This window comes from Dermacentor silvarum, chromosome 4 (assembly GCF_013339745.2).
Source record: "Dermacentor silvarum isolate Dsil-2018 chromosome 4, BIME_Dsil_1.4, whole genome shotgun sequence".
Taxonomy (NCBI): domain Eukaryota; kingdom Metazoa; phylum Arthropoda; class Arachnida; order Ixodida; family Ixodidae; genus Dermacentor; species Dermacentor silvarum.
In genome coordinates this window covers 19,062,268-19,089,836 of record NC_051157.2, presented here as the reverse complement: position 1 = coordinate 19,089,836, position 27,569 = coordinate 19,062,268, and the positions used below count along the sequence as shown (strand labels likewise).

At 45.8% G+C, this 27,569-nt stretch overlaps 1 protein-coding gene across 5 annotated transcripts in view; it reads left to right on the top strand.

Moving 5' to 3' along the window:
* Positions 1–27,569, top strand: part of LOC119449569 (zinc finger CCCH domain-containing protein 11A) — a 209,688-nt gene that overhangs the window by 147,357 nt on the left and 34,762 nt on the right. For 4 of the 5 annotated variants that reach the window (XM_049665310.1, XM_037712763.2, XM_037712764.2 and 1 more), the window contains exons 4-7: positions 2,375–2,494; positions 3,085–3,217; positions 5,208–5,282; positions 7,512–7,649. In XM_049665310.1, coding sequence (XP_049521267.1) covers positions 2,375–2,494; positions 3,085–3,217; positions 5,208–5,282; positions 7,512–7,649 — 466 coding nt within the window. The remainder of the gene's footprint in view (positions 1–2,374; positions 2,495–3,084; positions 3,218–5,207; positions 5,283–7,511; positions 7,650–27,569) is intronic. The other variant, XM_037712765.2, reaches the window with a different exon arrangement.

The following is a 27,569-nucleotide window of genomic DNA, read 5'->3' as shown; positions in this document are numbered from 1 at the left end:
GTGGCCAATTTTGTAGCAGACGTTTGAATTAAAAAAAAAAAAATTCGAGCCTTTCCCCTGAGGCATATGGCTTTGTGAACAAGTCCATGCTGTTGTGCTGATGCCTTATGTTGCGCTTCTGGCAGGTGACTGCAAACTTTCACAGGCGTTTCTTGGGTACGAAAGCCTTGAGTAAAATTTTATTGCAGCCCAAGTGCACAGTCAAGAATCAAGGAGTGCACCTTTGTAACTTTGCCCAGAAGAATGTTTAGGGAAGTACTCTAAGGTTCAAAGGAAATTCTTGTCCATACAGCTTTCACGTTTCAGAAACCTCTGTGTTTAACCCTTTTGAAATGCTGTGTACACAATTGTGTACACCAAGATAGTGCACCAACAGCAAAAGCACTGATGAAAGTAATATTTAAAATGTGTTTCATATATCTTGATCATAACCACATAAAGCCAACAGACAATGAAGCCAAGGAAAGCATCAGGGAAGTTAGGTGTGGTTGAAATTGGAATGTAGAAAATAATGAAGGAAAGGGAAATGAAAGTGGACGAAAAGATAACTTGTCGCCGGCGGGGAGCCTAAACCCACAACCTCCGCATTACGCGTGTGTTGCACTACCTAATTAGCGTTGCACTACTAATTTTTTAAAATCGCTTACAGAACGAACAGGTACGTCTTATACACCGGTGAAAAACTGCCATTTTGAGGGGGGTGCGTCTTATACAAAGGTGCAACTTATAGACCGGAAAACACGGTAATTTAAATGTAAAAGTGATAAGTTAAAAGGAAGTGAAAGGGGGTGAAGGAAGCGACTTGCTACCGCTGGGAACCGAACCCACGTCTGTGTTAAGCATGCGATGCTCTACCAGTCATGTATATTCAGTTTTAGGGGCGAAGCTCCTTAGGGTGTGGGTCTGTCCCTCCTCTGTAGTATGTAGTAGTAGTAGTAGTAGTAGTAGTAGTCGTCGTCGTCGTAGTAGGTAGCCACGTCTACTTTTATGAAAAAAAAAAGATTCCGAAAGTTGTGTCCGTAGCGCGGAATCGAACCAGGGACCCCTCGCTTCCGAACGCGCGGCGCTAACCACTACGCCACGAAGCGCACATGGACACACGCACCACGATGACAATAAATACCCAACATTAATGAAAGACTGCGTATTTCTAACGCGTTTGTGCTAGCATGTTACGGCCCGTGTAAGAAGCTGGTGTAAGACGCTGTGGCCTCTCCGCCTTACCCCCGTATTCATAAACGCTGATGGCGTCGGCAAACGCGGTGCACGTTCCAGCATATGTAAACGGCTGCGTAAGACGCTGTGGCCTCTCCCCCTTACTAGAGAGTACTGCACGTTTCTAACGCGTTTGTGCTAGCGTCCCCTTAAGCGGGAGATGGTGCAATTATAATGAAGGGCGCTGTTATAAAATAGGAATGACGTCACATATGGCACGTGTCATTGGTGGAAGTCAATCGTTCGATTTAGTGCGGCGAGACTGGGCGAGTTACACGGAAGATTCACGGTTTACCGATGATTCCCTCCGGAGCTTCGCCCACTTATCATCATTCACCCCGTGGATATGCGGTGATTTTTTTCGCTGTTGTTTGACTTTGTGAATTGGTTTGTTTGTTTGACTTTGTCAATTGGTTTGTGTTGTTCGAAATACTTATTTGAAAGAATATTTCGCTTTACTGTGTTTAGGGCAGCAGCAGAGTTCAACATGAATGTTTTTAAGTGGTAATAGTGTACCGTAGTTGGGTCATCATTTATCTTGCGAATGAAAAACTGCTTCACGAGTTAATATTGCCTTTTGCTTAGCCACATTGCTTGCGTCCATAATATTGTAGCTTTGGTTCTTTCTCGTGAAACTTTTGTTGCGTGATTGCACTGCAGCTTCATGAATGCATTATTGTCTGAGCTCATGAATCCTATCGTGGCTATGATGATAGTGGCTCATCTTCAGAACAGCATGAACTAATGGGAAGTACAGAAAAGAGGCGCAATGCAGTTCTATGAACAGAAATTTTTATTAAAGCGAACAATATAAAAGGCAGTGAGGTTGAGGTTGTGAAGTTGCCTTTGCGGACACACAATGACCTAATTCCATAACTTTACAAACATTTGCACTTGGTTTATGTGCACGATAAGTCACGTTTGCAGTCATTTATACAAGATCAGCCAACATTCTAAGCTTAAAGCTTAACTACCGGCACTGTCCGTTTTGTAAGAAATGCAATTACACCTGCTGAGGCTTCCTAATGAGAATTCATTAAAGGGTTCTGATAATCATATCTAATAAGTATGCTTTGGTGGTTGTTACAAAAGAACAGCTGTAGCTTGTTTACAGAAACCTTTTCATGGACTTGTGATTAATTGTTTTGTGTTGTTGTAGGGGGATGACTGTCCCTTCCGGCACTGCGAAGCAGCTCTGGGCACAGAAACGGTGTGCCCAGCCTGGAAGGAAGGCAACTGCATGAAGAAGTCGTGCAAGTTTAGGCATATGGAGAGCAGGGTAAGGATGATGGGGGCGGTGCACTGTTTTAACAACTAGATAGTATGCTAGCGCTACTTTTTTTTTTTTTCTATCTTTGCACACATGGCAGGGGACAAAGAATTTTCTTTGCCACGTAATCTGGTTTACCAAATCACAAGCTTGAAGGAATTCACTGAAACAAGGGCAGTGTGTTGTAATGGATAGCACATTAAATAAAAAGAGATCTATGTTTGCACTTAAATTTGATACAGCTGGTGTAAAAGTTGGTACTGTAGCACATAGTTAACACTTACCTGCTCAAGACATAGTTGTGAAAATTCTGATTCAGTTTTCATGGAGTGTAATGTGTTCGCTGAGCGCTTAAAGGGACACTAAAGGCAAATAAAAAGTCAAGCTAAAGTGATAGAGTAATGCTCTAGAACGTCTAAGGAGTCAATATAATCGTGAACAGAGCTTTAGTAATAGAGAAATTGAGGTAAATGCAGGACACGATAAGAGACTCCCCAGGGACATTCAGGTACCTACCCAATGACGATTGGTCATCGGTATTCAGGTCATGAAATTCAAATGTTCAGTACGTTTCCCCTCTCTGCTGTTGATACTTGCAGAAGAACCGGTCACAAATCCCATGTTACTGGGAGAACCAGCCATCTGGATGTCGCAAGCCCCACTGCGTTTTCCTGCACAGCCGGCCCCGTGCTGCGATCCCAGATGTGCTAGGCGCCCAACGGGCTCCGGGCTGTGAGTGGCTTTGCTTCATTTTGGTTGCGTTTGCCCTTAACCCATGAGCTTGCCAGAGGTGCACAGGTGCTTTGGGGAGGGCTGCCGAGAGCGGCATTCAGTCAATTGTATGTCGGGCACTTGTATGGCATCATTCACTTGTTACCGATTCTTGCCCAAATCTTGTCAATTTCTGCAAAATCTTGTTGCTAGATTTTGCCAGGGCTGATGCAGCTACTGCTGCGTGCCTGCTTTTGATGAAAACGAAGTACCTCACTAATATTTGTTTTCTGCACCAGTGCCATGACTAGCTATAATTTGGCTAAAGCATGAGGGATCTCTGTAATATGGGTTAATGAGCGCAGGAGAGCAACCGGGAAAGGTGGCACCAACATACACTTGTTAATGCTGGTTGTGTTGTCTTCGAGGTAATCATGCACAGTCGAGCCCACTTATAACGAACCTGAGTGTGACACGGTCCCTGTTCATTATGTAGGGAACTTGTAATAAGTGGAATGCAGCTCGAAAAAGTCGTCAGTCAAAACACAAAACTTTATTTTTTTGAAAAAAGAAAAATTTATTACCTTGATGGTCATCTGTTTTGTAGCGCAGACCCCATGACGGCAGTCTCTGGTTTACTTAATTCAGTAACGTGCTCCTTGCCTTGGCCCTTGGTGTAGACTAGCTGCTTGAGGGACAACTGTTGACGCACTTATGCAATTATGGGTGGTGGTTCCAAAAGTAGGCCGTTACCAGATTATTAGGCGTCACTTATGCCCCGTACTTTAAAAGCGATGCCATCATCCATGCATGGTTCCATGACGTCAGCATTGTTGTCTGCAGAAACAAAATTGTCCCAGCCAACATCCCAGCCACCCATGTCAGAACTGACAAGATGTTGCCACAAGTCGTCGATGGACTTGTCCTCTTTGGAAGCATCGGGCTCGGCATCAGGCGCGTCCACGAAGCCAACCTTGCGGAAACAGTTTCGAGCGTAAACTGCCTTCACTTCTACCCAGGCCGTCCTCACCATCTGTGTGGCGTAGTAAAGGGAACCTTGAAGCTGCAAGTTGGTGGCTGGATGTTCAACAGCGATCAGCATGCTCTGCATAATGTGATGCCTCTACAATTCTTTGAACGCACATATAATGGCCATGTCAAGTACCTGTGTATTTGACATTAGGCGGCATGAAAAGCAGTTTTGCCGTCAGAACAGTTTGCACATGGTGCGCCGAACAGTTTCCAAACAAGTGCCCAGCACCAGCAGCATGCTTCTGCCTTGATTGTGCAGGTCGGGGTCAGACTTGCCGAGCCATTCTGGGAATAAATTGTGTGTCATCCATTCTTTTGCATTGTGCCCGTAGCGCACAGGCACATAGCAGTGATAACAATGTGGCTTCTTTGACTCATCGGTTATGAAGGGCTTGCGCCATTTGTTGCCATCCATGTTTGTGCATAGAATCACGGTGACATGAACTTTACTGTGCTTGTCACTAGCGCGTGAGTCGCCTTTTGGCATGTATTTTGTTTGGGAACATCTGGTAGGACGGCACAGTTTCACGTGCATGGTAGACATCTCGCTCCATATAGCTAGTGGCTTTGTTTGTGTAAAAACTGTGTCAACATCTTCATTTGCTGTAGCCGCCTCGCCGACAATCGTTTTAAAAACTATTCCGTGATGTGCCTTGAACAAATGTAGCCAGCCATTGCCTGGGCGCAAGTTGGGAAACCCCGTAGAAATGCAAAGTGTTTAGCTTTGGCCAGCATCAGTGGTCCGCTTATCGGAATGCTCCAAGCCCGGGTGTCAACGAATCACCGCTTTCTCTCTGTCGAGTCGGCGTCGAAGCTGGCGAAGATCTTATCCTTGCTATTGAGTATCATCTTGATCGTAGACTTCAATAAACCGTATTCCTAATTAGCTCGCAGTTCTTAACACCTTGAGAGAGTTCTGTAAGAATGGCTTGTTTTGTTGCTAAATTCAGCACTGTTCTTTTTGTGGTCGATCTTACAGGCACAGCAGACTTCCCATCCACCATCTACTACTCAGGTGCAACTACAGGAAGTGCTCGCACCAACACACCAACAGGTAGAACGAAACATCACAACTGACAGTGCGGCAGTGCAACCTGCGACTGTCACCCTAGCGAGCATGGATAGAGTATGGAGAAAAAAAAAAGTATATAAGAGAGCATGGCATGATGTCACGGTCAGGCTCCGCAAGCCAACTCTTCGTGAAGTTATCTTCCATAGCATGGAGGAAGGAAGATCAAGTCACTCTCAGTGTGTCGCGAGATTTTGTCTGATGTTTCATCAGATACGGTGCCGCTGACAGTGCAGTCGCCTGCAGGGAGAGGGTAGGTCACTTTTAAGGAGCAGGAACAGTGGTAGTTTGTGTGAAAGGAGACTCGGGAAAATGGCCCATATACACAAATGGGTGGCAAGGCTAATATCTCTATTCAAGTCGCCGTGTAGCGGAGTGGTGGCAGGTGGTCTGGCATTCACTGCGGCTGTCAGTTCGCTGTAACCAACTGGCCAGGCGCAAGGGCATTCATTGTACATTCGAACTCCACAATAACGACATCTCAAGACAACGAAATTCTTGCCAATGTGAAATATTTTTGTATCCTTGGTGAACGCCCAGAGGGTTCAATGTATTCTTTATCTCTCGACGACGAAACATCACTGAATGGCAATCCCATATCATTGAAATCTGCCAGAACAATAAACTCCATATTATCTACCCGTATAATGTTAACAGAGCACAAAAAGTGCTCAACTGCATTTTCACCCCACTTAAATTGCACGCTTGCAAGGTTTCTGCCATTTTAGTTTACAAAAACGACAAAGCACCAGGAGCGATCGCATGCGCTGGAGACATGACCGCCATCTTGTTTGTAGATCACAGGATTCTAATGGCATGGCCACATTCCTATACTGACATGTGATGACGGTTTTTGCATTCCTGCGCAGTGCATAATCTGCAGTTCAGTGAGAAAAGTGTAACAAAAGCAAAGAAATTCATGTCGCACCAACGTGGACTTGCTTATGGTGCTTGAGGCGACGCCTCTGGCCGTGATTAAGAACTGGGGCCGTATTGTTACTCCGAAAGTGACGGTCCGAGTATGTGCATCCTCTTCTTGAAGAAAGTGGATTGTAGTACCACCTAACAAGCATTGCTTGGAGATGCAGTGTCGCCGCGCAGATTTGTGCCAAGGAGCCAAATTCTCGGTCGATCACTTTGGCGCTCGGCACTGAACGCATCACTGTCTGCGCGCAACAATACGTGCACGCAACAGCTGCGTTTCGTGTGTGAAGCGCAGCTGCTCCGCATCTGGTGCAAAGTTAAGCGAAATCACTGAAAGCGACCAAGGGAGAAAACTGCTCCATTGCAGTGTCGCCATCGCTGAGCGACGCGTAGGGCACACTTTGTACTGTCGACAATGCGGTTCTGTAGCCTCAAGCAAGGCTTATCCAATTAGGCTAACGAAATTTTAACAGTAATGTTTCGTTTTTGCGACGTTGTCGCTGTCTGGGATCTCATTTCGCAACATGAAAATTTTTGCGCTTTCCTCGCTAATTTTGCTATTGCGAATTAATCGAAAGTTCGTCTTAAGTGGGGCTCGACTGAAGTGTGTTCTTCCACATTTTTGAAGCTGTGATATTCCTTGCAGCAAATCGTGGCATACACATGTGACACACATAAGACTATGCTGGAAAAGCTGCTTGTGCGGACAGCTACTGTTCTGGATTGCGTGCACCCCGCACCTATTCATGTTTACACAGGATCTAGTGGTCTGAAATCATATCGTACAATTGCAGTTTGCCGATATGAACGTAGGTACCGAAACATCGAGTTTTTGAGGAACTTATCAACCGGTAAGAAAGAAGCATAACTGTATTTGGTCACTTTTTTTTTTTTATCTCAATGGCGGACATTGGTGCCAGGAAATCGTGCTAAATGGGATTGTATCAATGAGTTTTACTTCAATTCCAGTGTCTGTTTACACATGCCCACCAAAAATGCTGGCAAGCTTTGCTGGCTGTTTAATGCAAGTGATCTGCTTTTGTGTCTGATGAACAGAAATGGGACCTACTGTGTGGTGTCGGCAGGGTGTTGCTAATTTGCTGGTGCTGCCAGAATATCAGAGCTGTTTGGATGAGATTTGCTGATAATTAAAATATTTGATATGACTGGTAGAACTCGGGGGAAAAATTTCTGTAGTGTTGCTTTATAACTATGATTAAATTTATGTTGTTTCTTGATGGGCTTCGATCACACAATGCCCTCCTTTTATGCCTGTGGTGATCACTGCAGTGATCCTGCCTGTGCCTGCGGCCCCTGTGGTAGCCCCCGAGGCAGCTACCCTGGTGGTGGCCCCCGGGGCTAAGCAGCCTGACCTGACCGCCACCCTGCCCCAAGCCATTGAACCAGTGGTCGTCAACTTCGATGAAGGTCAGTAGTGTTTCTCCTCTTTTCTGCAGTCCTTCCGTGTCAAAGTGCTCAGTTGTGCTCACAGACTCGGCAGGCAGCAACAGGGTCAAGGATGCATTTGCGGCAGGATGAAGTGGGAAACATTCGGTGGGACATGGCATCCAGTACTTTGTGTGTTGCATCTGAAAGATGGTTGCTTGAACTACCAGAATTAGTTCGTACCTTTTGGGAACCTGCTGCGGTGGCTTAGCAACTATGGTGTATTGCTGCTAAGCACAGGGTTGCGGTTTTGATTCCTGGCTGCTGCAGGGACATTCTGGTGGGGGCGGAATGCAAGAAGCGGTCACGTACATAGATTTAGGGGCACTTTCCCAGGTGGACAAAATAATGTGGAACCATCCACAACGGCCTCTCTCATGGACCCTCTGTTGCTTTGAGGTGTTAAACACTGTCAATTAATTTATTCAGCCTTTTGGAAAATTGTTAAACGGGGCAGTTGATAAGTCTTGTCATGTGCTGGATTGGATGCCATACCGTACTGTCTCCTGTTTTATCAACCCTCTAAAAAGCTGCCAAAACAGCCTCCCTGCTTATCCTGGCAGTGATATGCCATGGTGGGGGATTTCAGGCAAAGATTGGGTGCAGTTAGGGCTCCTCCTTGCACAAGGATGGTGCACAGGGTGTCTACCAACCGGGAAAACAGGGAATTCTCAGGGATTTTGAATATTCTGGAAAAACTCAGGGAAAACTCAGGGAATTTGTGCCTCTATCAGGGAAAATTACTGTAGGGATGGGCGAATATAGGGTATTGTCGAATATTTTATTGAATAATTCTATGTTCGTTATTCGCTTCGATTCGAATTCATGGATTCAATATTTTCGAATTATTCAGCGGTCCCGAATAGGCAGCCAAAAGCCACGGACGGTCGGTGCACATCTCGGAGGCTATGCTTCACGTCATGGCTGCCATACATCAACCATAAATCTCGTAGGCAATATGTTTTCGCATTAGAGAGCCTGAAATGTGCGACGCAGAATAGCAGAAACGGCGCTAGCGCACAACCGAAACGAAGCGGTGGAGTCCGCATGGCCATAGTCAGCAGCGGAAATCATATGTGAATGACAGCAACGACGGAACGCTTCGTGCCTATTTGTGCCTTTATTGCGTTTACCGCCGCGCATAACAACGCGTTGGCCGCGGGATTTCATAGTCACCACCCATCATCACGTCAATAGCTGCCGCGGTTTCTTTCACAGCGGTTTCGTTTAGTTTCGTTTTGACTCAATACGCACGTCGGCCGCGTGCCTAAAGAGCTGCGTAGTGGCCATCCATGATCGCATAGATAGCGACCGCGATTATCGGCTGAAGTTGTTGCAGTGAACGGTAGTTTCGTTCTGACTCGGTGCGTGCGTCGGGCGGGTAGCGTATTTCTATTTGCGCCCCCGTGCAGCGCTCGACCGCTGGCGCCGCGCTGCGCCGCTCACGCCTACCATGTTTCTAGCCACCGCCGTTGGAACGGAGGAGGCGTTGATGGAGAACACGCTGGGTTGGGGGTGACTAGCCTGCTGTTAGGGGATCGGTGGTATTCCTAAATAAACGCATCACTTTTCGGGTACGGCCACACTAGCGGCAATTTGCCGCGCTTCAGCGCCTTGCCGCGAAGTCCACCGTGGCAATCGCGTCTCGCCGCGCAGCAGCGCGATATGATCTCGCGCGCTCTCGGAAAGCGGAATCACCGTGAGCGAAAAGGGTGCGATCGGACAGCGTCCAGAAATCCCTCTATAGAACCGCGAGAGACGACAATCGTCGATTGATAACCCGGCGCGGAGCGGCGGAGGTCCGGTTGCCATTGGCTCCGTGACGTCACCCTCGTCGCTCTCGGCATCCTCGGCAAGCCGTAAAACCCCGGATTCCTGCCGCTTTTGCCGCGCGCGTCATGATGCGTTGCCGCTATCGTGGCCATACCCTTAAGCACCGCAAAGTCGCCATTCATAATCATGTCGATAGCGGCCGCGGTTGCGACAAGCAGTTGTTTCGGTTTGACTCGGGGCAAACCTGTCGAGGATGAAGCGCACCGGCTACATCGTGATGGACGTGCGATCCATTGGCGTTGAGCTTACTGGCGAAAAAATTATCGGGATGTGCGCGCGATAGTGCAAAGCGTGCCGGAAATGATGGCGTGCGCCGCAGCCGTGCTGCGAAGGAAGTCGCGTGGCCTCGATCGCCGCTGCGAGAGCCAATAAGTCACGAGATGACGAGAATTGCAGCTTCCGCACTGCTTTTGTGCTAAATAGCGAAAAGATTTGCTCATCCATTATACTAATAAAATCGTGCTGACGTAATAAGTATTTGCTTATTGTTTTCTGCATACCCTGATAATTCGGACATTTTTTTTTTTCAATCCCGTGAAATTTGAATTAACTAGGTTTTACTGTAATATGTGATATATACTGTTCAAACTATTTGATTCGAAATTATTTGACCAAATCGCTATTCGCTTCGAACCTCAAATCCATTCGCCCGTCCCTAAATTAGCTGTAATTTAATTGAAAGGGAACGAAAGTTGCGGTAATGGAGGGAGGGAGGGAGGGAGGGGAGGCGTCGTTTAGCTGCCGCACCAAATGCATATTTATATAAAAATTTGGTGAGGCGAGAAGGTGGTAGACTTCGGACGCTGCTCGACGAGTGTCCGGTTCTGATCTCGTCGAAAACTTCCGAACCGCCCCCAGAGGCACAGGGGGCGGTTCGGAACAGGGGAACACAGGGGAATTGCCCCGCGACCGGTCGCGGGGCAATTCTGCGTGTATTCACGGGCTTCTTTCACACTCGGAAAAACACATTTATGTAGCATGTATTGAGCAGCAGAAATCTGTATCAGGAGTTTTTCATGTTGCTATTCAACTGGCTCATTGACACTTTGATAATTAGGACAGTACTTCTCGAGTTGGATAATTCATTACAATTACCTAATTAAAACTCAGTAATGAAAAAATTACTGGCGGCTACTCCACTGTACTGGAAACAATATGCACTAGGTTTGCTTCGCGTAACGCTGTTCCTCTTTTTTTAAAATCGTGCTGCGTGATAGCTGGGACACCCTGTATATTTACGAATACTGCTGTCTCCATACGAGACACAGCAGGGTGGGCAAGTACAAAAATTTGAAGATACAAGAACACGTTTGCATAGTATAACAGGTTAAATGGACATACAGAAGTATGATCGGTTCAAGGCTGATGTACTCTTGGGTTTAACTGACGTACTCTTGTGAGCACTCCTTTGTGCATTGGGTTGGTGGGTTTTATTCATACATTTACATTTACTTTAATGACTAGTTCTGATAGTATTTTGCTTTTAGTCACAAAATGGTATGGAGATCACTGTTTGCATAAACATGCGATTTCACAGTTGCTCTGTGGTGCACCAGCTGTGAACACAAGTAGTAGTCTTAAGGGGGGAGGAGGGGATGAAAAATAACTTTTTTGTTTCTTGGCAGAAAGGGCTGAAATTTGGCACACGCGCTGTACATTGCAATAGAGGGACAAATCCAAAATTTCATTAAGATATCTTCATTAGTTTTTGTTTTATAAGAATTTACAAAAGTTTACAAGTTCCTTGCTCGTGGAAAGCCTGGCACAGTAACGAAACATGGTACGGAACTGGGAATACTTTGTATGTTTGCCCAGATGCCTAATCTATATCAAGACAGTGTTAGATTTTTTTTTAGTGCCCTTATAATTTTTTACTCAACATGACATGCATGTAACTTGTGTTTGACTGCATAGAGCCATGCAGTAATTGTGAAGTAATTAAATAATGGAAAAATAAATGAACATTTCAAGACTGTCTTGATGTGCAGCACAGTTCATGGATCACAGCAAAACAAACTGGATCAAAATCGGTCCAGCCATTGTTGTGCTATGCTTTCCACAAGCGAGGTGACCGACCAAAAAAACACTATTGAGAAAACGAGCTGCAAAGTTTTGCAAGCAGTGCAGGTTTATTAGAACGCATCAGGGCGGTAATTTTTGGCATCAGTGCTGTCAAGCATCTTCTTGCACCTTTGCCTCTTCGTTTGGTGGGCTTTGAAAATTTAATAGCCTGGCTAGTACATCAAATTGAACTTCCGTTCAGTTGCGGACATCGCGCGAAGGGAGTCGCGCACGCTGCATGCTCGCGATTCTGCCGTCACCGCTGACGCGAAACGCGGCTCGAGGCGCGTCTGAATGGTGCGCCGTTCGGGGGCCTATTTGTCCGGTGAATTTTCGGTTATTACACTGTAGCTCGTCGACGGTTGGGGCTCGCTCAGAGGCGGCGTGTTCATGTCGCACGATGCATCAAACTAAGTACACCGTCTTCGCCGGCGATGGTGACCTTCGACCCGCGTCGATACGATCTCGGCTGGTTCGCGCGGCCGTACGCCGAGGCGCGGGAGCTTCCGTTGGCGCGTCTTCCGTCGACTGCGTTATCGGTACCGATGGCACAGGGCGATTGTCGGTTTCGCTGCTTGAGTCACACGGTGCAAGATAGCGCGGCACGTAATCCACGGTGCAAGGTAGCGCGGCACGTTCAGTCGGGTGCTCCTCCGCTAATCGCCGTACTTTTCTCGCCGTAGGAGGCTTGCGCTTCCGTATTCCGAAGACGTGCTTCGTCCAAACTTTCTTCTCCAACAAGCAACGATCCTTAACTAAACTGGGCGCTCTCAGAAATCCGAATTCTGCGTGTCAAGTGAAGACGCCGGCATGGTTTGCGAAGCGAACAACTGCGGTAGCCATCTTGCCCGCTGCCGCAGCAGTAACCAATGGGAAGACGCCATTCAGCACGGCAGCCAATCGCAGGCCCGCTTTCATCGGAGGGGGCCGTGTGACTACCTCTAGCAGACCCGCGATTCTTTTGTGTTTGTGCGTTTGTTACAAGATGGCGAAGACCGACGAATTGAGAAGCGGAACGGCGAAACTTTGAGCTTTCGAACGATACCAAGATGGCGGCGCTCGGTGGCGGGAAATACGAGATATGGCTCCGTGAACTGCGGTGATTTTGCGCGATTTAAAGCTGTTTTTTCGCCCTGCGCACTGACAAATTAATTTTTTTCGGGCACTTTTAGTGCGTTTCCAGCCAAATCATTTTGATACAGCGTAGATTAGGCGTTGCAGATACCGAAATGCGGGGTTTCCAAAAACCGATTTTTCTCGTGATTTTCGCGATCTGATCCCCGCGTCCCCCCTTAATGCATGGCGTAGATGCAGAACTAGTAGAAATAGTCCCCCACTGTGGGATCTGCTGGAGAGATAGGTGCTTCATATCTTGCCAGAGAGACATATTTCAGTTGCTGGCTTCTTCCGGGAGCTGCCACCATAGGGACTGAGTGAATTTCACATTTTTGTGGCAAGCTGCCAGCACTCAGCGTAGTACGGACTATGCTATTTCTACCATCAAAGCTGCTTGTCTCTGCATTTGCAGCTAGCATAACCTGGAGTGTAAGAACATTTTAGTGCTAACACAGGACAGCCCTGTACAAAACTAAAGGTTTTGTAAGGAGTATGTTCACATTGTTTAGGAAACATTGCAGGGCTGTGTTCTCTTAGAGGCATTGATCGGTTCCACAAACACCAATGTGTAATCCAGCGTGTCCCTCCATCCTCGGTCACTTATGCACACTTCTTCATTTATAGAACTTGTTTTGTATTTTTGACTTGACAAACCGGTCATGCGCTGGCAGCGTTTGTGAGGACCTGCTGGGGAACAGTGTTTGTAGTGCTCCATTGGCGTGCAATTTCCTCGTTCAACACACTCACTAGCTCAGTGCATATACCACTCATGCTCATGGCGAGGCACGGGAACACATAGTAAATGGGAATTAAGAGCTGGCAATGACCTTTGAATTTTCCGACTCTTTGATTTTCCTTCATGCCCAAAGACAGTTCGGGTCAACGCACTAAAGGAACTCTCTATGCTGTGTTCTTTCTTGTCCTTGCATTCTTGCGCTGTTATGTTCATATTTAATTTATTGACGAAGACGAGGAGTACATTTGAGTGTGCTATCTATGCTTGCCGGTATTGGGAGTTTTGATAGAGGCTGGTCTGTTTTTTTCTGTTTTAGCTCTCTGCCTTAGCTAAAATAGACGCACATCAAATGCCTTAGCTAAATGGATGTGCAGCTATGAACAGAATGCCCAGCTAAAGTTGCTTCAGCCAGAGTGCGAGGAAACTGCAGGCTTACAAAAAAAGCGCCACCCTTGTGTATTTTCTCCCCTGATGGTGTAACTTGTCGGTTGTTTAGTGGCTATAGTATTCTGCTACTGAGCATGAGGTCGTGGTTTCCATTCCTGGCCATGATGGCATGGCCACATCACTTAGATTCATGTACACATTCTGGAGACCTTTACGGCAGCATCTATCGTAGCTCCTGTGTATTACCTGGGGTCAAAAAACCTCTAAGATCAATCAATCAATCAATTGGACGATGGTTGGAAAGGTACAGTCGAATCCCTCTGCAACGAATGCCGCTACAACGAAATTTCCGCCACAACGAAGATTTTCCAATTCCCCATCAACTGCCCATAGAAAGTAATACAAAAAATGTCCCTTCATAATGAAGGCGTTTTATTCGGTATTTCCGCTTCAACAAACTTTTTGTGAACGAAACTGGGACTGAATTGAAATTGGAGCTGCCGAGTAGTCAAATTAGAAGGCCCTTCCAAAGTGGTGACGATCCTATCTCCGCTTGAATGAGGTTTCCGCGAACGAAATCAAATTCAAAGTACCGATTTAAGCCACTGCAATCCATAGCCATGCATGGTCATCACGCGCCTGCGTGATACTGCAGGGGATCACCGCAATCGCTGCCGTTTTCTGTGGTCTGTGTCCGGTCGAAATGCGACGCCAATGAAGAAGCGTAAATTTCTCTCTCTCGAGGAGAAGGCACATATGATTGCCGAGACAGAAAGCGGAAGGAAAAAATCTTGCAGTTTCGCTTTTCGCCATCAATTGCGATAGCAGATTAGTAGACAGCTATACGATCTAAGGATAGTAGTTTTAGCAGCCGTATTAACTTGTAAACATTCGCTTACTAGCTAAATTACCTAGCACAGTGTTACGCGTGCACGGGTAAACATGAACACATCTTGCTCGATGACCGTGTTGAAAACCCGTGTCAACACGCTGTAGTGAGGAGGCGTGGCAATAGCAGCGAGCGAATTGACCTCCGTGCCGCAAACTAAACGTAACGTCAAAAGCACAGCCCCCACGACTCTACCGGCACTAGTTGCACTTTACCCACATAGCAGATCGCTTTGAAGATAAGGCCCGCGCGGGTGCTCACTTTGTGCACGTCGCAGATTGCTTTCAAGATAGCACACCCAAGCGGCCGCACCGCAGCCACTGTTGTCAACAAGATGCTAACGTCTCGTCGTCTGAAGAAAATGACAATCAGCTAGACACACACAGACTCTGGCGACTGCTTTGAAAGTAATGGACCCTTTTCACCTCATCAGAAAAGTTATCAGAACCCACGACAATGACATTGCAATGGCTCTTTTAACGGACTGTGAGACTCGCGTAATGCCTTTGCTTGCCGTGAAGCGTAAGAAATGCAGGCTGACCGACTTCTGGGAATAAAACTTCCGGTAAGCGCCAAGCTTGCCGACTTTGTCGTAAATATGCAGTGAAATTGTGATAATTCAAAAGCTTGATTGCGACGCTGCATGTGCAGCAAAATGAGCGTTTCACGATCGGCGTCGGCCGCAATGTACGAAAAATGTTGTAACAGCGGCGCGAAATGCATTCTCTCGTGAAGTTGACACTTTATCGACTGCCTCCGGTACGTCTCAACCTTTGCCCCCATGCCATCGCGAAGATTTCCCGGATGATGATTTCGGTTTCCTTCGTGGTTTTGCTGTTTGGCGTACCTATATACATACCAATTTCGCATCAACAAAGTTCTGCCACAACAAAATTTTTCCTGTGTCCCGGGAATTTCGTTGTAGCGGGATTCGACTATAATTAGGAGGACGTTCGTCACACTTGGTTGTCGTCCTGTGTGATGAGAAAAAGGACGCAGGAGAAGCAGTCGAACTCGTGATTAAAAATCCAAACTACATTTATGAAAACAAAAGCCAAACTACAACCGCACAGAACGTTACGGCACATGACATGACAAACATAATATGCTAGAAAAACTGAGGTTGATAGGAGTCAGAGAAACACAGTTCAAGAGAGCTCACAGTACGGTGCACACGAGATGTGAGGTTGCCGGAGTTGAGGGGTGATGACGTGACGGCGTAGAAGACGCCTCGATGTTGGTTGGTGAGGAGATGGCTCTTGGCGAACTGGAGACGACCGCTCAGCCTGCATTCGAGCCGCAGTGCACGTTGCAGGAATGGTCAGCCTGCCCAGCAGACAGCTTGCGCGCGAGCCGCAGTGCTCGGCGCATGTACGGCCATTAGCCAGGCCACGAACGGTGCTCCGCTGAACAGCTGACCGAGTAGACGCCTTGCCCGTGATCCGGTAATGCTCGCGTCAAGGGGTAGCACAGCAGGTCAAGCCACGCTCCGAGCTGCAGCACTCGTGTTGGCAAACGCCTTCGTCAAGGCCAATGGTCGGGCGGCAGCTCCATGGACGGCTGCATTCCTTGGAGCCTTGATTGTCGGCGTCCAACACGTCGGGGCTTGATGTCTTCCGTCTCCCGCTGACTAGGTGCGTCTCTCGCCATGAAGCATTTCGTCACGTGCTTGCTATACGTGGCCAGCCCAATCGTGGCATGATGCATCTTTGGCGTAACACAGAGCCATCGCTGATTTGGTGAGATCATTCACATGCGTGGTCTGATGGCGAAGGAACCTGTACACACTTTGTCATCGGCATCGTTTTCTTTCATTCATCGCAACGGTGTTACATTTTGGCATAGAATCATAGTGAGTGATGGGAGAACTTAAGGATTGCTTAGCAACTTTGGGAACCTAAATTACAAGACGCATAAATTTTATTTGGGTTTTCTACATTATCAGCTCGGTTCCCTTTCGGTAGTAAGGCCTTGTTTTATAGACACTCGATTTTTGCCTGAGCAAGAATTGCTTGTGCAATTCCTTGTTCTATTTTGTGAATATGCAATAGGGTACACTACAGCAGTAAATATTGCCAGAAACATTTTTTTCTTCTTTTGCTCATTATTATAATGCTTTACTAAGCGTTGAGTGCATTACAGGTCCAAATAATTTTTCCATAGCAGTGCACGCGCAAAATTGCACCTAAAATTACAGACAAAAAAGAATACAAATATATATCGGACAGGAAAAATCCGGAGATTGTGCTTGAAGTCAGGAGTATTGTCAACCAGAACATCGGGACGATAAACCATTATATGTAGGGAGAAACTGCACCTTAACATGAAACCCACAAAAAGAGTTCAGTCCCTTGCGTTAGTGCTTGAGTTGCTATGTTCCCACTTTGACCACCAGCCTTGTTTTCACTATCTGTCCGTCCTGCGCACCCATGCGCTTGCTGCAATTCTGCCTCGATTGTTAGCATCTCTATCACAGCTACAGTGATCATTTCGAGGCAAGGAAAGAAAGTGCTGGCATGTCGAACCAAAGCATAGTCTGAAAACCTCGGCTTGAAATGTGGCCCATATCGTCACTGAAGCTTTAATTCCCACCTATGCTCATATTGGAACAGGCCTTTTTCCCTTTGTCATGACTGTACCATTTCGTTTGGATCACCACAAATTTGTTCTACACGGCGCACTTCAATTTATTAATTGAAGTTCATGTTGACCTGAAGTTTATAGCTGCAGTCGTATCACCGAGATTATACTGTTTTTTAAAGCGGAGCTTTCTTTGTGAATCGACCCGGACTCTCTCCTCCTCCTGACAGTGGCTGCTGGCTGGGTGCTGTTGCTGTCATGCCGAATGGCTTGCACGCAGGACAGCACTACCATCTTTACCAATCTTATAGGGCAGGGGTTCTCAAGCATGTCCATTCCAGGGAACCCTGCTAAGCTCCATGAAGCGCCAAGGAACCCCCCCTCCGAACTAAAATGCGGACGAAACTGTGGTGGCTATCGAAATGACCATAGATGGCGACTACGCACTTGTGAAGGCACGTGGCTAACCGCCAATGCGATGTTACACACTCTAAGAAGAGTTGCACCCTTTGGGGTGCATTTTTGCCACACAAAAATAATCGTTATCTGTCTTGCTTGCGTTTCCTATCTTGAAAACTCTGCACTTGCTACTTTCCTGTCGAGAACGCTGTGTCACGCTGAAGTGCCGGGCGCACAGCGTTAAAGAAAGGAAAGCCACGCAAGTCAGATGATGATTATTGTTCCGTGGCAAAAATACGCCCCAAAGGGTGCAACTGTTTTTACAGTGTATAAATCCGCCCGCACGCAATCGGCACCTACCGTGTCTACAAACGTGGAAAATGCGCATGGTGCTAAGTTACGGCCTCCGAGATTCAAGTGCGAAAGCTTAGGCGCTGCCCATGGCTGCCCATTTTCTGAGGTTGGGTGGCTACAAACTGGTTGCGGATTTATTGCGCAGTTCGCGTGTTGCTGTTACGTACTCTGATGTGCTTTTTGACATTCGGGCGTGGGTTGTGTTGATCGAGCGCACCTCGTATTCGCCGTTATAGCCACTTGGCGTGCGCGGGACCACAGAAAATTTATCAGTGGCTCGCGGAACCCCGAGAAAGGGCCTGCGGAACCCCAGTGTTCCGCGGAACCCACTTTGAGAACCCATGTGATAGGGTTTACTAATCTTATAGGGGTGCAGGCTGCTGGCCTTGTTTTCTAAGGAATTACTCGGGGATAGAGCAAATGACACTTAAATATCCTCATTGCAACAAATGTGTCATGAAGAGCACAATTCTTTTAATAAACTAAACCTATCTAACCTTTCCTTGCCTGTTTTCCTAACCATTAGGCCACAATTGCATGTATAGTTCTATTGTGCCAATGCCAACTGCCTCTTTGAGATGATTGCGGCGTGTTGGTGATTATTTCCATACTATGGCACATACCCACAACGAGGGATTGACCAAAAATGTAGCGGTACACTTCAAATGAATAAAAATAAATTACGATATATACGGCAATATATAATAGGTGTCGCATATTGTAGCACGCTTGGGCAAGAGCACATGGGAGCACAGGAGCACGGGTTTGCGTACAGCAAGGGCGCAATTGATAAAACCTTGATAATTTGATCTCGGTTTATTGGAAAGTTTGGTTAAGTTTTAGAAATTGTGCAGTCTCGTAATTCCCCATGTGAAGTATACCAGATAAGAAAGGCCCACGTGCATCCATCCAGATAATTCGGAGTTTCCGCTTGTTGCCTCTGAGACTGGCAGGCTGAGACATGCTTTCGGCTTTGCATGTCTTTGAGCTGGTTTAAGAAATGTGGCGGCCATGACATGTTTACGGCTCCTGCAAATATAGCAACGTTTATTTCTTCTCGCGCTTGCAGTTCATAAATGCATAGTCTTCAAGATCGAACTTCGAGAGCCGTCGCTGGGGTTGCAATTCGGATACCACTGATAGAGCAAGCGCTAGATTCCGCAATGTGATACTGATAAGCCGTACAGCTGTGCGAAGGGCCTATGTTATGTGGCAGTGCGCATTATGATTGTGTGTTTGTGCCTGCTATAAAGAAGTGTCAGAGCATCATCATCATCAATAAATGTGGCACTTTTGCCTTTCCATTTCTCTTTTTTCCCATATAAATGCCAGCTGCATCGTATCTGTTCTCATGTTTTCTTTACTGCTTGTGCGTCACATGCATACGATTCCCAACCGCATGAAAAATCTCAGCCATGTGCACATTTCTGTAAGTGTACAAAGATGGAATGATGTACTAGGACAACAAGGCATCGCCGAATAGTTGAACATAGAAGCAGATTTGTAGGCATTGTACGCTGTAGTGGAAGACTAACTCATCGATTGGGCCAATAGGTGATGGCAGGGATGGTGGTGAGCCCACTCGTGGACCTGCATTATCAGTGGTTATCGAGTCCCTTAACGTAGACTGCAGCTTTGTTGAGTGTATTAATGGTGACTGCGAGATGCAGAACATGATTAGCTTGCTAGAGATCATGACTCTTGGTGCAGCAAACTACCATACCAAGCAATCTTTCGTTAACGCTTTCCCTACAATGGGGAAAATACCATATTTTTTCGAATCTAGGCTGATGGTTTTTTTTTTTTTTTTTTCACATGATCATATACCGAACTCTAGGGCCGGCTTAGATTCGAGGATATTAAAAAACGCGCCAGTGCACCACCTAACCTAACCTAACCTAAACATAAATAGATAAATATGGTGCATAGCTAGCGCCATCTAGAAAAGTCAGTATCGCAGCCGCTACTAGCTACTGAAGTACACGAACAATGTTGCCATTTTGACCTGTGTCATATCGGTAGTATCAAGATCGACATGGGGCGTGGCGTTATCGTGATGCCACTAAACAGGCAATGCCACTATAGTGCCACTTTCATACGAAAAGTAGTGCTGGCCGCAGAGGCATCATTAAACGTTCAAGCCGAGCGGGTCTTTGGCACCGATGAGAACAACGTCCATTGTTGTAGGGTACAACGGGAGATGCTTTTTATGTGTGCCACAACAAAGATGGTAGGGGCTTTTTGTAGGTCATGCCAGATTTTCTTTCTGAAGGAACTACTGCGCTCAATATTTTATGTAATACATAAAGAAAAAGCAGAATGAATGCACTTTTCATGCACGGAGGTTTTATTAACAAGATATGTCATCAAAAATATCAATTGCCAAAACCAAGATTGTTGGATAAAATTTAACAAAGTTTGTAAAGACACGCTTGTATCTACTGACAAAAAAATGTACTGAAATTTATGAGACATATAACATGTATTGCTGTCTAATTTATTGCTGTCTGATAGGCACTATCTCCAAAAAAATCGAGATTTTCCATTGAGCAGGTGTTCTGTTCCAAAAATTTCACTGCAAGCACTACAGTTGGGAATGCCGGGCTGTGGCCGCCAATGTTCGGGCTGGTTTGCGTCGTCGTCGCTCTCGGAGTCAGTCCAATGAAAAAGCAGCATCCTCAGACGCGCTGCTGCACAATCCACCGATAAAATCAGCTGCAGCTGCAGCAGAATCACAAGATCTGCTATGTTTTGTAGCGCATGCGCCGCTCTTGGAGGCGGCCATTTTTTCTTTCTATTTTGACGATCGTAAATCTTCAGAGTGCGTTCAAAAATCACTGCCTTGCGGGAAAAAAGTGAACTGCTTAGAAAACAAATATATTCTCCTCCTTCATGTCCGGTAGCGCAGTGTGTCTGTGAGTGGCGTGGAAAGTCTCTAAAGTGGCGTTTCGAGCCATCTATAGCGGGCTAACGATGCCGAATGGGCACGGTATGGAAAGAGTTAATGATTACTTTAAAATGGTCCGAACTCGAGCTTGTTGGTAAGATTCATAGCTATAGAACAGTGCAAAATAAAACAAGGACAATAAAGGCGACACAGGACTAGTGCTGAGCATAGCGCTCGCTCTGTGTCATCTTTCTTGTCCTGGTTTTATATTGCGCTGTTTTTTAGCTATGATTACTTTAAGTAGTCCTGCTACATGGAAAATAAACATGCCATGCTTGTGTGGGGCAGTCTTGCCCTTCTTTATTTTCTGGGTTTCTTGCTCTTTTAGGTTAATTCAAAAATCCACCTAGTTTGGAGATATTTTGCAGTCCGGCAGACTTCAAATTAACGTTTTACTATACTCTTTTCACAAGTATAGGTAGGTCCTTCGTGCTTTCACGGGTATAGGTCCAATGGACCAATCCACAACAGTGAGGCATACCCACATGATCTCACTGTGCAAACATGCCAGCTGCTTGCCACACACCCCTTGTTAGCAATTCAGTGCAGCATATTGCACTCCTGTTATATTTTAGCATAGGGCAATATCCAATCCGCTACCACGTATGTCTGAGCGGGCCTTGGGACTTGTGCAGATCTTTTGGAAGCTGAGGTTTTCATGATGCATGCACACATTGTGGCATGCTAAGAGGCGCTTTTCCAAATGAGCACGGTTGCATTAGACATGCTTACTTGAATTTATCTTGCTCCAAGGCTGCACGGTGGCACCGATGTACAAAACGTTTAACTAAACACAATCACTGGTATTTCTTAAAACAATTTAGCATATGTCAGCGCCGTCGTGCAGTTTCCCCTTCTACTACGGGGGACATATTGCAGCTCTTATTCAATGCGGCTGCACCTTCCCCCTTCTTCACGCTCTGCATTTTATTTGTGGTTGTGTTAAATTCTTGCAAATGCAGTACTTTGACAACAGTGTGTTGGTCAGCTGTCTCACACTGAAGGAAAACAGTGTAAAGGGCTTGCTTCACAAGCTGTGCTGCAGAAGTCCTGCTTCCATTTGCGTAAAATATGGGGAAAAGAAAAGGCGTGTTCTAGCAGTTTTTTTTTCCTAAGCAATGGTCATAGTGCACAGTACAGCAGCACTTTGTTTTGGTTGGGTGCGAGTGTGGCTCTTGCCTCACTCATTTGTCATTATTTTTGTAGTGCCACTCACACTTTTGAGCTTATTGTTTAGCAAATGTGCAGAGTGACAACTGGTGCAGCGCCAAATGCCTCTTAGTTAATGGGCATGTGCATAATAATACATACACAGATTGGACTAGTCAATGTGAATTACTCAATTTTCCAAATGAACAGCAGTCAAATAAACATCCTTTTACTAGCCTATTTTTTACTCTCGGTAAGTTAATTGTGATAGTACAACACGTTAAGGTAACCAAACTGTGCTAAGAAATGCATCTGCATATCATGATTAAATATTTGATTTGGTATTCAATGTTAAGTATTCGTGGTCAATTTGCATTAAAAAATTTTGATATTTGTGTACCCTTCTATATTGTATTGATTCACTGGTAAAAAAAAAACTGTTATTCAGTTCACTGATCAAAAAAACCCTGATAGATGCTTGGCACAGGTGTTGCGTGTGTTGGTTTCAACTCATGAGCGACATTTCAAAGTTGTATGATAAGCTTCGATTTTCTGCTTCACAACTGTGCTGTTGCAAAATGCTGAATAGCCATGTTCTTAGTTGCCTACGATAGCGATGTTCTCTGAAGCACCATAACAAGAACATGGTCAATATTAGTTTAAAGCCATTTGACTGCTGGTAAACTGGCTCTGCTGTATTTCCCTCTAGGGTACTCATATCCTTGAAGCAGGGTATCTTTTCCAAATGATTGTGAAGTGTGTACTTCATGAACTGAAGGAAACATTGGGCTGCAGGCTGGTCCTTTCTATTTCTGTATTTTGTGAATGGGACGCTGCACTCTCACCAACCTGGTTGCGCAGGTTAACGTCTTCTTCTGCCTGTTGGTAATTGCTAACACTGCTACACTGGGTTGCTGCACTCTGAGCACTCATTTGTGTCGGCTTTGCTCAGGGATGTACTGGCAAACTGGCTTTCCTCCAGATCTCCATCAATCGAGCATGGCCTCAGGCAAGTGCGGGTGCTAGTTAGTGCCGCTTTGCTGTGAGCGTCACCGCTGTTCTCGAGCCTACTAATACTCATCCGTCAGTGCACTGGAAGAGTCCTGCAGCCAAAAAAAAAAGCTTCTGCATGTGCAGGCACATCCCATGTGTTGCTTTGGGATGCTAAACCTCGCCATTCTGTCAATCTTCAATCAATGCACACCTGAAACACACAAAGAACAGGGCAACCAGATGAGTTCTGGCCAACAAGTGGATAGTGGTCTCAAAATAAGCTCGAATATGTCGTCTCACTTGTCTAAAGATAGCCCAAAGCAACTAGTAGGTATAAAAATAAATTGCACGCCTAAACGCATGCACTTTATTTTTATACCTACCAGTTGCTACCAGTTGCGAAATACCTTATTTTTGCGCTGTATACCTGACCAAAAATTGCAAAAAATTTAAGACTAAAGTAAATGTGTGGGCCTTGCACGTATCTTTCCGGAAAGCTGACAGGTTATAGTCAGAGTGGTCGATAAGGTATTGAAATGTCGCCAATGGCAGAGTGCTTTTTCTTTTTTCTACATTGGTGCACAAGGCAAGAGGTGTGGCAATCTTTAGCACATGCCAAATGGTTGCTATGCTGAATGTAAATCTTTGTCCTAGCAAAGCACTCAGGTTATCAGTTACTCCTTCATTTCATGTATCTGGTAAAACAAGCCCCCAGCCTGTTTTTCTCATGATTATCTATAAAGTTAGGATTGGCATTTTGCTGTTGGCTCAGTGGTTACTGTAGCTTTGGGACTTGTCGTTTGTGGCTCAGTGACTGAGCCGGAGTCATTGAGTCGCAGGTTCGGGATTCAATTCCTGGATGCACAACCACATTTTGGTGGTGATGAATGATGCAAATACACCCATGTACTATCTTCACGTACAGAGTCGTCCACTCTTGAGGTGAACACGGCTCAGCGTGGCTGCGCTCCGCGGAGCGTCAGAGCTCCCGGCGCGGCCGCGCATCTAAGCGAAGCGGCGCAGGTGCACAGGGAACTAGGGTAGGTGCCTCGCGTCGTCTGCTACAGCGCTGGAGCGTGCCACTCTTGCTTTGCTGTGATGTACACTTCACTAAACGCAGGCGACTGAGCACCCGAGGTGGCGTCAAGGGAATGCACGCTTGTCTACTGTAGCATTTTCCCGCTGGTTTTGTCTATAGCTTATGAACAGCCTGCTTAGTCAATATGCATAAACAGAAACAAGCTTCTCAGCACATAAACGACTGAGCTTCTTTTTTCTTTTTTTTGAGGGTAAAAGAACAGAAAGGTATTGTTTGCGCGCTCTTTATTAGGCTGGTGCCATTTTATTTTACTGCCACAACTGTTGGTGCAGTCCATCCAGAGAACCCATCAGGAGCGCTTTTCATGTGTCTTTCGGTTAAATGCGCCATCCCAGAATCTTTCACTTGTGAGCGACCAGCCACTTAGTTGAGCAGTCGTTGGCAGGCAGCGTATTAGCATCGTAAGCTGATAAGAGAGGGCAGCATGACCCAAGCAAAAAAATGAGCTCGGCGGTAGATCGCGCCGACGCCCGTGGCCAGGTAAAAAGTAGACGGCCTAACCTCAGCCATCTGGATCGGGCCGGATTTGGGTTATACAAATGGCCAGCCCGTTTACCGACCACCGGCAAGCGGTCGGCAGACGACACCGGGCCGGCGTCATGACCGCCGGCTAAATCATCGTGACCGAGTTCGGCTGACACACAGGCCCGCGACTTCTCCACGACGGCTACAGCATGGCTTGTCCGTGGCTTGCGTCCCTTTGCAGGTATTCATAGTTAGGTTTTACCCACTCAAATTATCCAGTGCCAAATTATCCTTTACCAAATTATCCGGTGCCCACCTCTATGGCGTAACGCAGAGATCATGTGTCGCTTCGGGACGCATACCCCACAATTAACAAATCATGAAATTTTAGTGAGAATATGCATATGAAATTTTCCAGAATAATAAATGGCGCGCAAGAATAATTTTGTTCTTTTACCCTCATCACTTACAAAAAGAATGCTAAGTCATTTATGTGCTGAGAAGCTTGTTTCTGTATATGCATATTGACTAAGCAGGCTGTTCAGAAGCTGTAGACAAAACCAGCGGCAAAATGCTCCAGTTAGTGAATAGTGAAGCGCGCTTTCCCTCGACGCCGTCTTGGGTGCTCGGTCGCCTGCGTTTAGTGAAGTGTACCTCACAGCAAAGCAAGAGTGGCGCGCTCCAGCTCTGTAGCAGACAATGCGAGGCACCGCCTCTAGGTCCCTGTGCGCCTGCGCCGCTTCGCTTCGATGCGCGGCCGTGCCGGAAGCTCTGGCGCTCCGCGGAGCGCTGCAACGCTGAGCCATGTTCACCCCAAGAGTGGACGACCCTGTACATTAAAGAATTATGAAAGAATACAAATGGGTGAGAACTGATTCTAAACCTTTTGCTGTGCAGCCTTTCACAACCCAGGTCTAATTTCAAGATTTAGAACATCATTATTTGGTAAATCTCATGGAGAGTTCAGTTCACACGAATGAAGCACATCATGTCTTCTCTGCCACATTTCTTCTCAGTCAGCAGCAGATTTGTACCTAATCACCTATTCAGGAATGCTTTGCAAGTACCTGGCAATCATTGGAATGTATAACAGACACACTAACCACATATTTTCACATTTTCAATCAATTGACGCTCCATGTTTAGTTGACTTAATTATAGCACAGATGTTTTTAAGCTAAAATCAGTGATCACTTCATTGCTCTGGCTGAAGGGAAACTCGTGTATGTCTAATTAAGATATAGGTAAGATTGGGAACCATAACAGAGTTTATATCGTAACTTAAATGAAACGCAGATTTAGACAGAATGGTTGATGTGCAGGGCTGGTTATAAGGTTGTGTATTAAAACAGATGCTAGGGCCAGAAAACTTACTCGATGGTGGCTCAGAATTAAGGGGAGTGACAAGATTAGGAGGTTGATTGGTAGCAGTTGGCACAGGCCATTGGTGGATATGCAGTATTACGAGAGGCCTGGATAATTGCGTGTTGATGAGGACCAGAGGACATATTGTGTGCTTCTCTAGTTATTGGTTATTGTCCTATGACATAGTTGGCATGCAGTGGACCTGTAAAAACAGTTGGTAGGTTCACAATTTAATGCTCATGCTTTTATTTTGGATGTACAGGGTCAGATAAAGCTCTTAGTATGTTTCGTAAGCTTTGGCTTGGGAATGGAATTGAGCCTTATCGTTATCGTGTATGGGGGCAGCAAGTTTCGATTTTGATTCTAGTAGGGGCATAAAGCCATTTCCATTGGTTTCCATATTGTTGACTCAAGTTCATAGAAACACAAATCACATGCCATTTTGTGATCAGTACTAATGAATGTTTAAGATGCATGATCGGCATGTCCTTCACTGGAATGTCATTTAGTTGAGTGCCTCGGAATGCATGACTGCTGTGGTTTTTGGTTTGAATGTTTTTGCATACTAAGCTGTATGTTACAATGCATGTTCTTTCCCGTTGTGCTCAGTACTCACTTCACCAATGCTGTTTAGTAGCAGTAGCATAAACAGATGTCATTGGCATCTTGAAAGGAATTAATGAGGGGGTGGGGTTAGCTGTGGTGCTGCTGTTTGTGTTCTGCTAATTTTGCATGAGTCTTTTCTTCACTGCACTGCAGGTAATGTTGCAGGGATTAATTTTTAATTGTTTGCCTTGCCTTGCCTGCTATGCGTTCTTTTTGGCCTCGTTATCAAGTAGTCAGTGCTTTCTATGGGCTGCTCACATCACGCGACCGCATGCTGTGCTGCTATACATAGCTTATGACTTACTGCATTTTATGTATATTGGTATGAGGAAGTTTAAAAAGTGGTGCAAGCGTTGTGCAGCCATTGCTGCAGTGTCAGTCATGCTGTTGGTGGTTTGCATTCATCTATGTTTTACTTGTTAGTAAATCTTGCATGTAGATCTTTTAGCCTTGTATGGTTGACAGTATGTATCATTGCTTTGGTTGGCCACCCTTTATTTCGGTTACTACCACCGTAACGAAACCAAAAATGCTAGATCAAAGACAGTATCTGTTACAACAAAATGAATGTATGTTTGCTCCCCGCTTAGTGCGTTTTGGTAGCAAAAATGTCAAATAATTGGCAAAAGCCGCTTGAAATGGAGCATTTTGGATGTGTGTGTCCATTTTTAACATTGGCTATGGGCTGGATACAACAAAGGAACATTTCAGATAGCTTTAAAATTGAGCTAGATTTCTAATTTTTGGTCCCCAGTTCTGGATTTGGCCTGCAGGGACTCCTGTCTGTCTCAAATACACTGGTCAGTCATTCCCATGTTAGTGGTGCTTCTGATAGTACTTTAAATAACAAACAAAATTTCGATTAACAGCTACAGTTTAAAAATGAAATAGAATGACTATGTTGATGTGTTTTCAGTATTTTA